Here is a 16,919-nt window from a genome sequence, read left to right on the forward strand (position 1 = left end):
CTGGTGACCCGGAAGCACTTCTCCTTGTGCGCCTTGAGCATGTTGGAGAAGCGGAAGCGCTGGCCGCACACCTCGCAGGGGTACGGCTTCTCCCCCGTGTGCGTGCGCCGGTGCCGCTTCATGTTGGGCCGGCTGGTGAAGCTCTTGCCGCAGATCTCGCAGATGAACGGCTTCTCTCCTGCACAGTCCGTCCGAGAGAGAGAGAGAGAGAAAATGGAAAAAGAAAGTTAGATAGCTGGGCCCAGAGATGAAGAGGACAGAAATAGAGAGGAGCGAGGAGCGAGGGGTGTGGGGGAGGGATAATGGGGCACGAGGAGGGCAGGGAGGAAGGAACAGAATGAGGGAAGATGAGATGAAAGGGTGATGAGGAGGAGAGAAAACGCCGGATGTGATGATGTTCAGCAAATGTGTGAATAGGTATCCGAATTAGCATGCAATTATACAACCGAGACTTCTTTCACCCAGCTTCTCTCTCTCTCTCTTTCTCTCTCTCACACACACAAAAATCTGTCAAGTCCACACACACACACACACACTCAGACACGTCCCTCTGCAGTCCCTCTATTCCTCCCTCATGTAGATTTTCTCTTGCGCAGTTTCTCATGACTAATTATTTTCAACCAAATGACCCCCACACACACGCACACCTCCCCCCCACCACCACCACTCTGTCAAAATAATAATCCTTTACATCCTGTACAGCTACACAGTGATATTCTATGGTTTCACAAAGGTTGTCGGCAACCTTTTTTGCCTGGAGAGCCACTTTTACCAAATGTATTTTTTTTTAATCTCAGAAGAGCCACATAAAGACGGTTACAAGAAAAAAGTTTGGATATTTAACTTACAGTTACTTTCATTCAACAGAGGATTTTTTTAATACATTTCTACTAGTTTTAAAAGTAATGTGCAAGTAACTTGAAATGTAAAGTGGAATGACAGAAGTATAGGCCTTAGGCTTCCCATGTAGGCTAAACACCACCCCCTATTTTTCCAGTGTCCTTTGGTATGCAAAGTAACATCATAGTTCACAACACAACACTCAATTTTCATTGACAGGTCATTGGCGAAATTGAACATTAGGCCTACCAGAGATTAGATTTGGTGATGGCCTTGGAGTCTGGCTGGCTAATATTCAGTGAGGTGAAGTTTCATGCAAGAATTGAGGTGGTCATCATTTAAGGGCAACTCCACGCAAAACTGTCATATATCCATAACGCCAACTAAATAGCCATGGCATTGTGTTGGTGTTATGGATGTGACAGTTTCGCGCGGAATTGCCCTTAAACGTGAGCGCAGGTTTGTCTTTATATTTTTCATATGTGAGAAAGATTTCTCACATGCAAGTGGAATAGGGTTAACAGCAATACTAACTCGTAGCAGTGTGCGATATATAAAGGGGTAGTTCATTTCGTGTTTTCAGAATCAGTCTTCGGATGGAAACTTTCCAACTTTTGTGTTCGCGCTCGCAAGCTGTGGTCGCTGACGTTTCCTTTTTGACATTTTCCTGTTCTAGCCTCATGGGCGTAGATTTAGGGTGGGACGCTAAGGACTAGTCCTAATCAAAATTTTAAGATGACAAAATTGTCCCCACCAATATTTTAGCGAACTTATTTGTACTGCTGATCATTCTGACAGCCAGCACGACAATACAAGAAACGTCAGGGTAGTCAGCCGTGGCCTACTGGTTACCGCTTCGGACTTGTGACCAGAGGGTTGCCGGTTCAAACCCCGTCCAGTAGGCACGGCTGAAGTGCCCTTGAGCAAGGCACCTAACCCCTCACTGCTCCCTGAGCGCCGCTGTTGTTGCAGGCAGCTTACTGCGCCGTGATTAGTGGGTACCTCACTGTGTGTTCACTGTGTGCTGAGTGTGTTTCACTAATTCATGGATTGGGATAAATGCAGAGACCAAATTTCCCTCACGGGATCAAAAGAGTATTTATACTTATACTTATACTTCAGACCAGAGCTGATGCTTAAGCAAAGGCCGTCACTGAAAAGCTGTGAATGTCGTTGAACACAGCTGTTCTCACATTAGCTGATTGCGATAAACATTAACCATTGTTGCCTAATTACCAATTATTCATCAAGTAGTTTCTACTTTTTTTAGTGTTTTTCACATAGTATTTTGCAGTATTTTTAAAATACAAAAATACACACCAATAAAGTATTTTGATACAAAATACAGAGCCATTTCCTTCAACCCAATAAAATAAAAATTACAAAATACTATTTTGTATTTGAAATACATATTACATGTTTCAGAAACCTTGACATGTCTACGTTTTGGGTTGCAATATACAGGTAGTGGGCTCTCTGTTAATTTTAATGAGTAGGCCTAAGCCTAAAGTTAAAGCATTTCTATCACAATTGACCAGACTTTGACCTTTGGTCTGCTTTTAACAAAATTCTGGCTATGATTGTTCCTTGTATTGCATCATGAGCCATCACTGCACCTATTGCATTCTACTGTAGCCTTAAGCCTAGCTCAGTCATTATGTTGTACCACATCACCCTCCATTAGAAGTGCAATGAGCTGCATTGAGCATAATAAACTGCATTTAGAATTCCAAATTCATATTTCTAGATATTTTGGTGAAAGTAACTCAAAAGTAATACAATAGTAGTGTAATGCCTTACAATTCAGATACATATTATAATGTAACAAATTACTTTGAAATTACAGTAATGAGTAATACATAATACGATTTTGAAGTAACTTGCCCAACACTGATGACAACCATCACTTTCTATGTATGTCTGTGTTTGTGTGTGTGGTCAATCAAATTCTGATTGCCACTGATGTGAATGATCTCACAAATCACACAAACCAAATCAAGTTTTAAAAAATCGCAAAAGTATCGAAATTGAGATTCTTCACTTAGTATTGGTATTGAACCACTAATGTTGGTATTGTGACAACAGGAGTTGGGGATGTGTCCCCACCAAAGCTGAGACCAAACCTACGCCCTTGTCTAGCCTACAGCAATTGCACACATCAACAATAACAATTAAAGACAAGTGTTCTCGTTGACTGAAATGGAGGGAAATCTGTGATTTTCTTTGATATTGACATGGCAACGAACCGGGAATGTAACAATATTGTGCAGACTACGGTTACGGAGTCAAGTGAGGTGGGAAGTTATATAAATTACTCAGATAGACCTACGAACTAAAATAAAATACATTTTAATTAAATAGGCCTACTCATTATTATTTTCAAAAGCTGAGCCGCATCAGAGGTATCAAAGAGCCGCATGCGGCTCCGGAGCCGCGGGTTGCCGAGCCCTGTGCTAGAAGAACACTTTTTACTTCTGACAATATAGATGCAGATTTCACTTCATTTAAGTAAGAGGGATCCTAGCTTTTCCCAACTGGTCTTGCCATCCTATTGCCTTCTTTGCAATCTGTGGGAAATGTGTGTGTGTGTGCGTGTGAGCACGCGCCTGCTGGGGCTACTGCAGGCCACTGCCTGGCCTCACGGGCGTGTCCGCCACCGCAACATTCTAAATCTGGCCACGAGAGGGAGGGAACGAGGGAGAGGAGGACATGAAAGAAAAGGAGACGCACAGCAGAGGCACACCAAACATCTGTGTGTGTGTGTGTGTGTGGGTGTGTTTGTTGTGTGTGTGTTTGATGTGTGCGTGCGTGCACAGTTTATTTGTGGATGATTTTCAGTGTATTGGTGTTCATTATAAGGTGTGTGTTTGTGTGTGTGAGCGTGATTTATTTGTGGCTGCTTTCCCTGTGTGTTGAGTGTTCACATGCAGTAAGCCTGCATGCACACAGGTGTGTCTGTGTGTGTGTGTCTGTCACCTGTGTGAGTCTTCATGTGCTCGTCGAAGTACTGCTTCATGTTGAAGTCCTTGCCGCACCACTGGCACATGAACTGCTTGTGTCCGATGTGTATGCTCATGTGGGAGCGCAGCTGGTACTTGTACTGGAAGCGCTCGTCACAGTTCTGCACAGGCGATAATGAAGAATTAACACATACACACTGCAATCTCACACCCATACTCTCTCACTCTCACACACACACACAGAAAAACTGCACTTAAAAGTTTACTTTCAATTTCCCATGAACATGTACCGGTATGTACAGACACACATATGGATGAGAGGAGAAATGAGAGCTCTGCAGAGCAGTCACTGAGATCAGAGCTGAGGAACGGTAGACAGGACTGGAGACTGAGCCATGGCAGTCTGTAATAAAGCAGCCTTCTATTACTGCGCATAGCACTGTCATTACAGCACTATTTATAGGCAATGCAGCCCCACGCATGCAACCCTAACCAAGCAAACACACACACACATCCGTTAGAGTAAACGGCTCCCCACCCAGACCACCCTTGTTCAACCACACCCACCAGGTTCCCTTGTCTCCATGACAACTGTGACCTGTGGTGCGTATGGAGGATGTGCATCAGCATGCTGAACTAGCTTTCTGTTTGGCAGGATGTCCAAAGAGCTCTATCAGAGAAGTACCAGAGTGCAATGCCACTACACTACAGTGTGCTGCTATTTCAGCTGCCTTTCAACATCCACCAGCACCAGCTTGAGAATCCACAACACATCCACATTCAACTCCATAAGTTCTCTCACGTTCTATGGCTCGTTCAGGACTATTTCAGTGTACGGCGAGTCGAGCACATTTCTGCCATTTTTTCCCCTGTGTCAACATAACATCTGGTAAGCCATGATGATGGTTTGGAAAGGCCTAAACTATCCATGGCTCTGCTTACGCATCCAACAAACTGGGCAGTTTTGTTTTTTTATTTGTTTGTACATTTCCATGTAGGCATATTCTGGTGTTTCAGCATGTAGTAACCTTGGTGTCTGCTGCTTAGCTCTCCTCTTCTGGGTGAATCCAAACACCTGCACTGCCTGTACTGTCAACTAAACATTTCCTGGCGACTCAAACTGTTTACGGCAGACCAAATTCATGTCACATAGCCTAAATAAATAACCTCTTTGGACAGGAATTAATAAATATGTTTGTTTTTGGTAAGCCTTAGCACATTTTAGACAAATTCAATGGAGTGGAGTGTCCAAGAATTGGTTATATCCACCAATGCCTTTAGACACCTCCATACATCCTGTACGAATCTAACCAATGAGTAAATCCTGTGGGGTTTGACTTCAACAAACAGCTTATATAAAAAGAACACAAATATACAATGTTCCAACCCAGACTGCAATATAAAAAGAGCCAACAATGAACACATTTATTACAACAGTACACATACAAGGGTCGAATATTTCTTGTTTGATTATTTAAGTGTGAGTGTGGTGTGTAAGAGTCTGAGTGTGGTGTGTAAGAGAGTGAGTGAGTGAGTGTGTGTATGTTGGGGAGACATTGTGTGTGTGTGTGTGCGTGCCTGTGTGTGTGCGTGTATGTTGGGGAGACATTGGGTGTAGTTGTTTACCTCACAGCGGAAGGGTTTTTCTCCTGAGTGCTGCAGTGAGTGCACCTTTAGGGACATGCTCCGCTTGAAGGACTTCCCACACGTTTCACATGTAAACGGCATATCCTTAGTGTGCGCTACGGGTGGGGAGAAGGGAAAGTCACCAGAGAAAAGGGTGTGTTTGTACCCATTAGATAAACCTTCCAGGAAAAATGAGATTTCCTGCCTTGACTAGAATCCCAAAGTGAGTGTGTTTGATTTTAGTGTGTGTGTGTGCATACGTACCGACCATGTGTTTGCGCACATGAGCCATGGTGTAGAACTTCTTTTCACAGATTTCACATGCAAACTTTTTCTCAGCGTAGCCATGGACAATCTTTATGTGTTCGTGAAGGGACCATAGCTTCTTAAATGATTTATTACATGACACACACTGTAAAACACAAACACACACACACACACACACACACGTTAGGACATGAATTTCTATAGTGGAAGAGGAGGGAACAAGAACACTAATAGTGACAGCATTTTATTTCCTTCAAAGAGTCAATAAATAAACTTAGTGAAAGCATCCCATACGACTTAGGTAAACATGTGTACTTAAGCTAAGCTTTCTGTCTGGACCCACACACTGTTTTACATAACATACCAATGAACTACATCCAAAAATCACAGGAGCAAGTGACCAAAGTCTGATTGATCACTCACAAATCTATTACTAACTAGGATCTCATAGTGACTGATGTTGGGTTAACTTATCCAGCTGCTGCTGCAGCATTGGGAGAAAGGGAGACCGAGAATACTACTAACAGGATCGTGTTGATAAAGTAGTAGTGCTCAAATTGTAGCTGCAGCTGAACAGCCAGAGCTGTGAATGAAGACTCTGTGCAAAGTAAACCTCTGCTACCCTCTGGTGGCCACTATGGGAATAACAGGGGCCCCCTGATTCATTCTACTGCTTTGATTTACAGTTGAAATGTTTAATGCAAGTAGTCCTCCACTTTGGCCCCACAGCAACTCTAAGGGTGCAATCTCACATACAAACACACAAACACACACACACACACACACACTCACCTGGATGTTCTTCTCACAGTCGGTCTGCTGGTGAAGAGCCAGCTCACTCTCCAGTACAAACTTCTTGCCGCACTTGTCGCAGATCTGCATGCGGCGGTGCGTGACGTTCATGTGCTTCTCCAGGTACCAGCGCGTGTTGAACACTCGCGGGCACTTCTCGCACGCCAGCGTCTCCCGCTCCTCGCCTGCCTCCGCCTTGACCTCACCCCCCCGCGAGCCGGCCGTCGTGCTCACGGCGGAGCCGGCGGCCGAGCCCTTGGACTCGCGGGCGGGCCTACGCTTCCGCGGAGGTGCCTCAGTATTCTTCCGGCGCCCCCTGGTGGTCATGCCTGTGGTTGCGGTGGGGCTGACAGTGGCGGCAGCAGCGGCCGAGACGCGTTGGCTCTTCCGGCGTGGCTGCACCGGGGTCATGCCTCTCCTCGCTCGCTTCGCCCTCCTTGTCCGGTTCATGTTCTCCTCTTCGTCTTCCTCATCATCTTCTTCCTCCTCCTCATCTTCTTCTTCTTCTGGACTCTCCTCTTCCTCCTCCTCTTCAGCCTCCTCCTCCTCCTCCTCTTCATCCTCCTCCTCTTCCTCACTTCCCATCTTGCCCTCCTCTGTGGTGTTGGCAGTGCCAGAGCCACCACTCTTGTCCCCTTTGGACACGTTGAGTGTCTGGTTGTTCAGGTTCACCTCCACGATGATCTGCTCCCGTTTAAATTGCTCCTCCTCCTCCTCCTCGCCTTCCTCTTCCTCCTCCTCATCCTCCTCCTCTGACGAGCCCCCGTTCTGGCTTTGCCCACCTGGTGCTGCCTCCTTGCCCCCCTCCCTGAAGAACTGCTGGGAGGGGTTGGTGCCCATGTTGGCGGCGGCCACCGGCTCCCCGCCTGGCGGCTTGGCGGCCATTTTGTTGTCCACCAGCACGGAGTAGGGCTTGCCCCCGCCCTCGCGCTTGTACAGCTTGCCTGCTAGGTTGCCGTCGGCAGCGGTGGGGTGGTAGTAGGGCTGGGAGCCGTGTGTCCTGGACGCCTCCTCTTGGGACATTGCGTCTCCAGGCGCCGCTTCCTTCGCCGCCTGGCAGGACTTCATCAGGGTGGCGAAGCCGCTGGGGACGGCTGGGCCAGCGCAGGCGAGGATGGAGGCCCTCGTCCAGTCAGAATAAGAATGGTTCAGGAGGGGCAGGGGGGCACCAGGTCTATCCCCCACCCCTCCCCTTGATGGAGCAGCACACAGAAGAAACAAGAACGGTCAGAGCCGAGGCGTCCCCAAAAATGTTCTCAGCCCGACCCCCAAGGGACGCCCATGACCTCTGGTTTCCGAGTGAGCGTGGTGGAGCACTCCGCCGAGACGAGAGAGGAAGGAACAGGTGCGAGACAATGACAGAGGACTTCTTTTTTTTTTTACAAAAAAAGCACCACACTCTCCAAGAAGGCTACAGGTGTAAAACACACAGTGAATATATTCAGTGACAGTCTGCAGAGACTGCTAGACTTGCTTGATTTGCGCTTTATCTCCTCTTTGTACTGTCCTGCTTGTCTGCTGCTTCGGATGCTATCAAGTCCTACTTTATGAATCTCGCTCAGCCTTTCCTTCGTCTGCGGGCGATGTCGCCTGGACCTGCCTGTTCTGGTTCAGCATCCAGCCGCTGAGGGTTGCTTTACTGAGAGGGATGAACAAAGACAGAGAAACAAGGAGACTGAGAGGGAGTTGTGAAAACAGTTGTGATAACAGTGCACTACAGTGTGTGACACGAAACTACAGTCTGGTTAAGGTGCTGAGATCTAACACTAAATCTTACTACCATGCACGCCTCACCGCAACGGGCCCTACGTCTCAGAAATGTGTGTGTGTGTGTGTGTGTGTGTGTGTGTGTGTGTGTGTGTGTGTGTGTGTGTGTGTGTGTGTGAGAACAGAGGAAAACCACATGCAGCACTTAGCAAAAGGCACACACCTCCCACACACGCAAAGCAGCCCTCGATGTTTCACATCTCGACAACATCGCTCAATATCTTCTCCCATCCAGTTTAGGTTCCCATCGCAACATCGCTAGCCACGGCTCATCCACCGCAGGCCATCTACATCGCTATCAGCAAATCTCAGGATGTCTCCCGAGCAATTACTGATTCACTTCCACACGTATTGTAAACGTACACCATGATCCGTGAACATATCCATGGACACTGCCCTTACCTGTGACCTTTGTGTGACCTCTAGGGACACATGTGGAGAATCAGCAGCGCTGTCACTTGCAGGCCCCCGAAATAAACAGCACCAACACAAATCCAAAGAGGGCACCCCTCCCTCTTCCTCCCTTAATAAAGGAGTACCGTCAGGGAATGTTGAGAAATGAACGTTCTAAAGAATATCTGGGTTCATTGAATTCAACATAGAATGTTAGAACCTTCAATTGTTGCGGAACTTAGAATGTTCAAAAACCTACACCTTTAAGAGTTAACTGTCAGTGCAACACTAATTCCAAGAAACAAAAGGCTGAAGCTATAGCCCCTGTGATAGGTGCAGAGCCACACACTTTTTGGCAGATTCAGCAAATTGCTTCTTGTGGTCTTCTAGCTGTCTGTTTAGTGTTTGCACTCAAGACAACTCTGGTGTTCTGTTCGTACACAACACTAGCTCTGCAAATAGGAAACAAATGCAGCGCCTAGAACCAAGTCATAAACGATGCCAGCCAATCAGTTTAGGGACAAAGAAGGAAGGAGCGCAAGTTGATTGGCTTTTGAGCTAAAATAATATACAGCGATTAACGAAAGCCAATTGGACTGCATCTTTAAATGGTATAAAACGTGTCATTGGTGACATTAGTGTACTAGACAAATTTGAAAAAGATCTGGTAAACATTGCAGGCTTGTATCACAAAATTCACGCATGATCAAGGAGACGGAAAAAGCCATGACAGTTAAGAAATACTTTATCAACTGAGTGCATGATGAATGACAAGCTGTACAAATGAATCTTGATTACTTTTAAAATGAAGTGAATATGACTGAATAACAAATGGTGTCCCATATCAACATCCTCCACTTTTACATTCTCACAGAACTACACACACTCACACAAAGCCACAGCCACTCCACCTTTCATCCGGTGCATGCTGCTGCTGCTTTCTGAGAACTGAGGGGAGCTAGATGTGTTAAAACAAACCACAAACTTGTGTCTGCGCGCATGTGGGAAAGGGGGCCAATGGGCAGACAGCACCATTTACCGTTTGTGCACGTGTAGACGAGGCGTAGATTGTGGAGTAGTTAATGCTGGTGGTGGCAGAGCAAAAGTACCTTCTACTACGCTATCTGAGCGCTCAGCCCTTTATTGTAGGGCGCCACCAAATGCTGCCCTGACATCCGTGAGATCAGATGTTCAGTAAGCCCAGAGTTCTTCTCTTGAGGCACACATCTAGCTGATGGAAAGGTGCTTGCTTTCCAGATGTTGCACCTGTGAGAGCACTCCCACTGAAGTGACCTCAAGATGCAAAAAGTCCTCTGTGGCAAAAAGCCAAGGTTTTAATCTGGTTGGTTAGGGAACAAAGCAAGCTTTTCCTGCTTGCTTTTTTTTTCTGTTGCTTTGTGATCCAAGAGAATGCCTTTTTCCTCAAATATGACAGGAAATATGGAACCATTTTCAGATTTCTTGCTACATTTCCAGTTCACAATGTGAGGCTTATTCCAATAACTTTTATGTCAAATACAACCCTGTACCTAGACTTTGTGCCTGCCCAAATCTTCCTGAATAACCCGTTTGTATAGAGGTTTGAGGATGTACCATTCTCGTAAACTTACCTAGAGGGCCTACATAATGGAGGGAGAAAAGAGACTTATTGAGATCTTAACAAGGTCAGAGCTGAAGAAGTGGGACTGCCACAATACAACAGCATTGCTGCCCCTTTGGTCCATATGCATCACTGCGGGAGTATGGTTCCAAATACATAGAACATTGCCCTCTGCTCTTGAGAAACAACAACCTTGCCCTGTTTTGGGAGATTCACACAGAATCCTATTCCTCTTTGTCTTTGTGCTACAGGCGATCTTAGTCAGAGTAGGCAGAGGAAATGGAATCATATGGTTCATAGTCATTGTGACTTCTAAACCACGCCTACAAATCTTGAATCATTTAGGCTGATAAATAAACTTGTTGACCCCAGATGGAATATGAAATAAGCTTAACTAGCTGCACATGTAATCGATCACAGCACATCAGAACCCCCTCCCCCTCCACTAAAACTACAGCTATGAGGCCGCTAACTGTGCATGTGTGCACATCAGTTGAGTTCCTTCTTCCACCTTAGCATTATGACAAATGCATGCAAATATCCATATATTTACAAAAACATTCAAGATAAAAAATATTAACAGCTTAAATTCCTGCTTGTGTGGTCTCTGACAGCCTAACACATTTACTTAAGTACATTGCATAACTGTAATGCAATGGTGGCAGCCATCTTGAACAAAAAATGAACTGGCATCACAACCGTTTTGGTAGCAGGTTATGGCCATACTCACAATCAAACTGGAAGTAGCTTGACTGTTAATTTGAATGGAATATGAATTATACTGCCAACAGACATACTGTGTCGTGGAGAGTGCAACTTTTTCCAACAAGCATCTGCACCGTTCTTTCAACAAAACCAAATTTAAACGCAATCAAACCATACTTGCTCAGCTCAGTAAGCACTGAGGAGATCTGGCTTAATATAGCACCTGTTTACCTTCAAACACTTCAAGTGTTCGATCAGGTGGGTTGACTTTGTATGCCAGCCACCCACTTTCCTGTTCTCAGAGCAGAAAGCCCATGCGACTGCTTTAAAGAGTTTGTGGCTACGACTCCACTCCACTCTGTATCCAATGCTGCCTATTGTCAGACTGTGACTGCACGTTTGTGTGGCTGTGAAAAGAGAATCCTCCTCCAGTCGTTTGACTTTCACAACTGTAGCACATTATCTCCCTTACTCACTCTTTCTGTTGCAGTGTTTCCTCTAGGATTTTTTTAAGCAGTGGGGGCAGGCCTGTCCCCCAGCCACCCCCCCCGTCCCCGTCCCACGGAACTGACTGACAACTGACACTTCGCTGCAACACAAACAATTATATGTATTCACCTCTATTCACACACAATGAGGCATTATTTTCAGTTGTGATTGAGCTGTATATTTGAAGAATCTACAACAGGTCTGCACAATGAATTTTGAAAGGCAACTGCGACTATTGTACGTCTGCCCCATTTCTGATACCGTGGGGGGAAGAAAATTAAACCGTGGGGGGCCGCCACTACCAAATCAACATAGAGGAAACACTGTGTTGACTTTTCTTCCCTCGTCTCTGTTGGTCCATTCAGCATTTAGTCTGACATACCCCTAACCCTCCCTCTCGCTCCTCTTATTTCTCTGAATTCGGATGGTTTCCAGACCCTCTGCTTGACCTGCTATAACTATAAGTGCAGACCCGAGCTCTCTAATTTAGAAACATCAGGCAAGGTCAGAAGGGACAGCATGTCCACCCTACAATCCCTCTTTCATCAGAGGCAGGAGGCAACATTAGGGTACGAGGAGGGGGCAGCACAGGGAACAGCAGAGGTTAGAGAAAGAGTGTGAATGGGACTGGAAACAATGCAGTTTGGGATTTTATTCAAAAGAGAAAATAACATGGAGGAGCAAGGTGAAGAGACCCAAGCAGACAGAATTGGGGGGGCATTGAGATTTGTAAAGCTAGAGGCAGGTTGGAGTTTCTTTCCAGAGAGAGAGAGAGAGAGAGAGAGAGAGAAAGAGAAAGAGAGAGAGAAAAGAGAGAGAGAGAGAGAGAGAGAGAGAGAGAGAGAGAGAGAGAGAGAGAGAGAGAGAGAGAGAGAAAGAGAAAGAGAGAGAAAGAGAGAGAGAGAGAGAAAGAGAGAGAGAGAGAGAGAGAATTCCTGCTCACTTTTATCCACCTGTTCCACTCTCTCAAGCTCCCTCTGTGAACTTTAATGAGCTTTCAGAGGCTTTAGAGGTGGAGGGAAGAAGAAGAAGAGATGGATGCAAAACACAGACAGGAAGAGAGAAATAAAAGCATGAAGGGAATCACTCAAAGACAAAGTTGTCAAGAATGAGACAGAGAGATAAGGCATTACAGAGACCTACATAACTAGCAAGACCTTAAGCAAGGGAGCAGTACCAATACAGGTATTTACATGCAAACCAAACCGAGAGAAGGGATAACTTGATAGCGGGAGGAGGTTAGTAGTGGAGAGATAGAACGGGAGGTATGCTGGCTGCTACCTGCCTAATCCACTCCTCCCTGTTTAAATGCATTCTTTGCAAAGGGTTTTTACAGGGTACAATCCCCCAGGTGGTCCCTTCCACTCTGCAGAGCTTTCTGCTGTTCCCCACAAATGCTGTTTCTGTCTACTCTTCTCTGCTATGGAATTATATTACCTAGAACAGGGGTTTTCAACCGGTGGTCCGCGGCTCACTTGCGGTCCGTGAGGACATTGGAATCAGCATTTTTATACAGTGGTGGTCCTGGCGTTACGTAATTAGTCAGAATGGTGGTCCCTGGTCCACAATCAGTTGAAAACCCCTGACCTAGAAGGTCATCGACCAAGAGGTCTCCGGGAAAGATAACTAGCAGAACAAGTTTCAATCCAAATCTCTGGTTTACACCTACCATCATTAAGCAAGTTGTTTTCATTACAGATGGCTGCATATGGACAACAGGCAAGTGATTAACTGGATTCAGGAATAGGCTTGAAATGATTCAGTGATGCCCTTCATTGCTCACTAGACTGAAGTGAGTTAAACTGCATGGTGACAGTGGCTATCAATGCTGAATGTATGCAACTTCTCAATTCAAGTAGTAACATTGTGACAAATGTAATGTAACACAATGTTTTGTCATCACTGGCCATAAATACCCATAAACGTATCATAACACACACACACACACACACACACACACACACACACACACACACACACACACACAATGCCATGCTATGCTGAGAAATCATAATAAACTGCTAAACACTTGCCATCTATGAAAATACCTCAACACCATCCGAGTTCTCATCAAAGAGAGAAGTACGGTCATTCTACGACGTTCACGTAAACTACGTTTTGATGTACCTGGAAATATTTGGGGAACCTCAAAGTTGACAGCTTCGTTTGTTTTCCATTAATTTAATCAGAAACCATCAGACTGTGCGCGACATCTTTGTTTTTTTTGAGGGGGGAAGATTGGCATGGGATTCTAGGCCTGGAAGTTCACCCGTCGCCTGCAAATTCCTGCCCCTCTCCAGAAGAAGCTAGCACGTAAGCTAACTCCGCTAACGTTCACCAAGCCGCCGTCTCAATAAGGGCCTACTTTATGAATCTGAAAGTGGTCCTGCAAGTCCAACACTATGCACATTTACAATGTGAAATACCGAATGATACTAAAACATTAGCAGGCATAATAATTGTTTAGGGCACCAGCATTTGGACAAACACACAGTACTGCGTGGCAATCGTCAACTTTTTAAAATCTGCGCAAAGAAAGGGTTAAATCGAACGAAACATTGGTTGGTCAAGACGACAGGAAAGCAGGCCATTCGGTTAGCCAAGTTATACTAGCGAGCTAGCTAGTTAGCGAGCTAGCGGACGACCGATTACCACAGTCACAGATGCGTCTGCAGATGCATCAACCAGACGGCAAGACACCGCACTAAATTACAAAGGTTGTTTGTTCTGAGGGGTTTGTGTAGCTGCTTGCTCAATCTTACGTAATCTCACTAGCTAGGTAGCTAGCCATGATATGTTCAACCACAAAGAATGCTAGTGTTTGGAGGTAATTAGCTAGCTAGCTAACGTTACCTTCGTGACACACAGCTCGCTAGCGAATCCTAATCGCAAACGACTTTCACTTTTTTAACCCAAAAACCGCCCAGATTGATTTGAAACCTGCTGTGATTTTTAAATTGTTTGCATTGACACGGTGTCGCACGCAAGATCCACTTGCAGCTCAGAGCTGTGGGTATGTGCTGCTTTGTTTGACAACCGGATTAAGGTTAGCAACTAAATAAGAACGCTTTAAAATATCTCTTTTCTGAACAAAACCCTGTGCATTGCAATTTGCCCGCTGAAACATACAAACGCAGTTGGATGTTGACAATTACTCACGCACAGCAGTGCTGTACCTGTGAAAACGCCCACGGTAGAATTTCTTCCTCTTTGTTGTAGTTCGTGGCTGATTGTCATCTTTGTAAATAAACGATATAGGTAAAAAGCTTAAATTAACTTGTAGCGAGCTCTTGTGCTCAGTTGGCTACTCACCCGATTCGCGAGCGCCCTCTTCCTCATCGCGTGCTGTCAAGAGTTGCAGGGAATCAGAGCTGAGACACAAAACAAAACAATCTTCAAAAACGTCTGTCTTCCCATAAGGTCTGAGAATCAGGTGTATTGAACTCTTAAATTTGCGGTTGTCAGTAAGTATGGCATACTAGAAATAGTGTGGTAAATCTCGCAATGCTGTTTTGAAACGAGAAGTGTGTGTTTGCAAACAGACCCCCACCTTTGCCGTTACCGTCAGGAGCAAGCCATCGCTACGTGGCCGCCCGGCCTATGTCTCGAGCACTAACCATCCATCATCCCGTAGAGGCGCTCTAATGGGGCTGCCGCGCGGTTTCTGTCTGGCTAGGTCTGGGCGCGCATATCGTCGCGGCGGATTTTCACCCGTCTCCTGCCATGAGCCCTGATCAGACGGGGCGCGCGCACGTAGTCGTCCCCGTCCGTGATTGAAACAGTGCTAAATGAAGATGCATTAAAAAGTACTCTAACGGGAGATGTGGCTTTATTCATATTCCAGAATTCATATTTCAGGTGCTTATTGGAGGGACATGGAAAAGATCAGCTTCGCAGTTGACTCATGTTTGATTTTCACATCATTAGACCTCAGTTTACAGTCCATAGTCCATGGTCAGACACGACGCAGGGGCACCCTAGTATAGGCCTAGCTCATAGACCACTGGTCAGTGCCAGTGAGAGAACCAGAGCACAAATGAGTTGATAAGATGGTGAGTGCTTGCACTGTGAACTATATATAGTTTTACACAGGAAACACTCAAAAGGGCTATGGTGAGGGGCTGGAATCTATCTCCAATACCACCATCAGCTGTGGTGCTGGAAAAAATGATAAGAAATCACAATGGAAAATGGTTGCATTTAAATTCACTGGGGGTTTTAACAGGTACATGTTTCAATAGAAGCATATACTGTATCCTGTGGCTTTGAAAGAGTGTCAGTCTCTTAACACTGACCTGAGCATTGCATCTGCTGGCTATTCTGCCCTGCACTTAAGGGGCAATATGGCTGTTGGTTCACAAGCAGCACAATTTGGGGATCAATAAAGTATCTATCTATCTCTATCTATCAATGCAATATGTGTTCATTAATGACTTATGTACAGCAGGGATGGGTGCAGGTTAGGGGGTTTAATTTATTGCAAGCTGTGGATACTGAAAGGGTTCTAAATCAGGGTTTTTCAACCGGTGGTCCGTGGCTCACTTGTGGTCCGCGAGGACATTGCTGGTGGTCCCTAACCATGGACTCAGTAATGTAGTTGCAATGTGGGAATCAGTATTTTTATTCAGTGGTGGTCCTGGCGTTACGTAATTAGTCAGAGTGGTGGTCCCTGGTTCACAATCAGTTGAAAACCCCTGTGCTAAATGGCCAGTGCTCTAACAGCATGGTTAGGAACTGAAATGTAAAGTGGTTTGAACATTAACCTGCCATGTATTATTGAATATTGAGCAAAACGAACATGCCTCAACACCTCCATCTTTTTGCATACCATGAATTGGCATCTGCAAATCGGGCAATGCACTCTATAGGCAAAACTTTTGCAACCAGGACCTATTCATGGTGTTTTGAGAGGCTGGATGAGTAAAGATAGTATATTCAGTGGTGTAACTTGTCTAATGTCCAGGATTATGACAGACTAGTTAAACTGGCTCAAAGAGAGCAGCTGATTCTTTTATAGCCTGCATGGCTGACACCAGATGAAATCTCAATTCAAGTGTGCTGCAAGATTCACTAGGTCTCTAGGGTACTTTCAGTACCAAACATGCTTCATGTTTGCCATTACGTGGAACACAAGCTTATTGATTTATTTACCTGTTACTTGAAATGTGTAAGGAGACTCATGTCATACAACTCTTATCAGTCATGGCTTCCCTATGGTACAAATAATCTAGTGTAAAGGAAATACCATCCTCTAGTGGTCAACATGAGGTACTGTAAGAGCTCACCAACTCCAGATTTGTTACATAAACACTTGAATTTTACATGAAATATTTTCTTTGCCCTTTACAACTGTAGGATAAACATTAAGTCATGTTATTGTTAAGTGCATACTACTTTGATCTTTCCAGTAGAAATGATATTTTTTATTGAATCAAGTGGAGTTTTCAGCACGGAATGCAGAGCTTCACATATTTACCTTC

General features: G+C 45.2%; 1 protein-coding gene across 5 annotated transcripts in view; it reads right to left on the reverse strand.

Moving 5' to 3' along the window:
• znf652 (zinc finger protein 652) overlaps positions 1–15,172 on the reverse strand; it is a 15,727-nt gene extending 555 nt beyond the window's left edge. Inside the window, exons 1-7 of one of the 5 annotated variants that reach the window (XM_048246755.1) lie at positions 14,990–15,172; positions 14,752–14,810; positions 6,486–8,124; positions 5,691–5,838; positions 5,427–5,542; positions 3,817–3,961; positions 1–178 (exon numbers count right to left, since the gene is read on the reverse strand). The exon at positions 1–178 is cut by the window's left edge and continues 555 nt beyond it. In XM_048246755.1, coding sequence (XP_048102712.1) covers positions 1–178; positions 3,817–3,961; positions 5,427–5,542; positions 5,691–5,838; positions 6,486–7,553 — 1,655 coding nt within the window. In that variant the 5' untranslated portion in view covers positions 7,554–8,124; positions 14,752–14,810; positions 14,990–15,172. The other 4 variants (XM_048246760.1, XM_048246757.1, XM_048246758.1 and 1 more) reach the window with 4 other exon arrangements.
• Positions 15,173–16,919: the final 1,747 nt, after the last annotated feature.

The sequence above is a fragment of the Alosa alosa genome, chromosome 6 (assembly GCF_017589495.1).
Source record: "Alosa alosa isolate M-15738 ecotype Scorff River chromosome 6, AALO_Geno_1.1, whole genome shotgun sequence".
NCBI lineage: Eukaryota > Metazoa > Chordata > Actinopteri > Clupeiformes > Clupeidae > Alosa > Alosa alosa.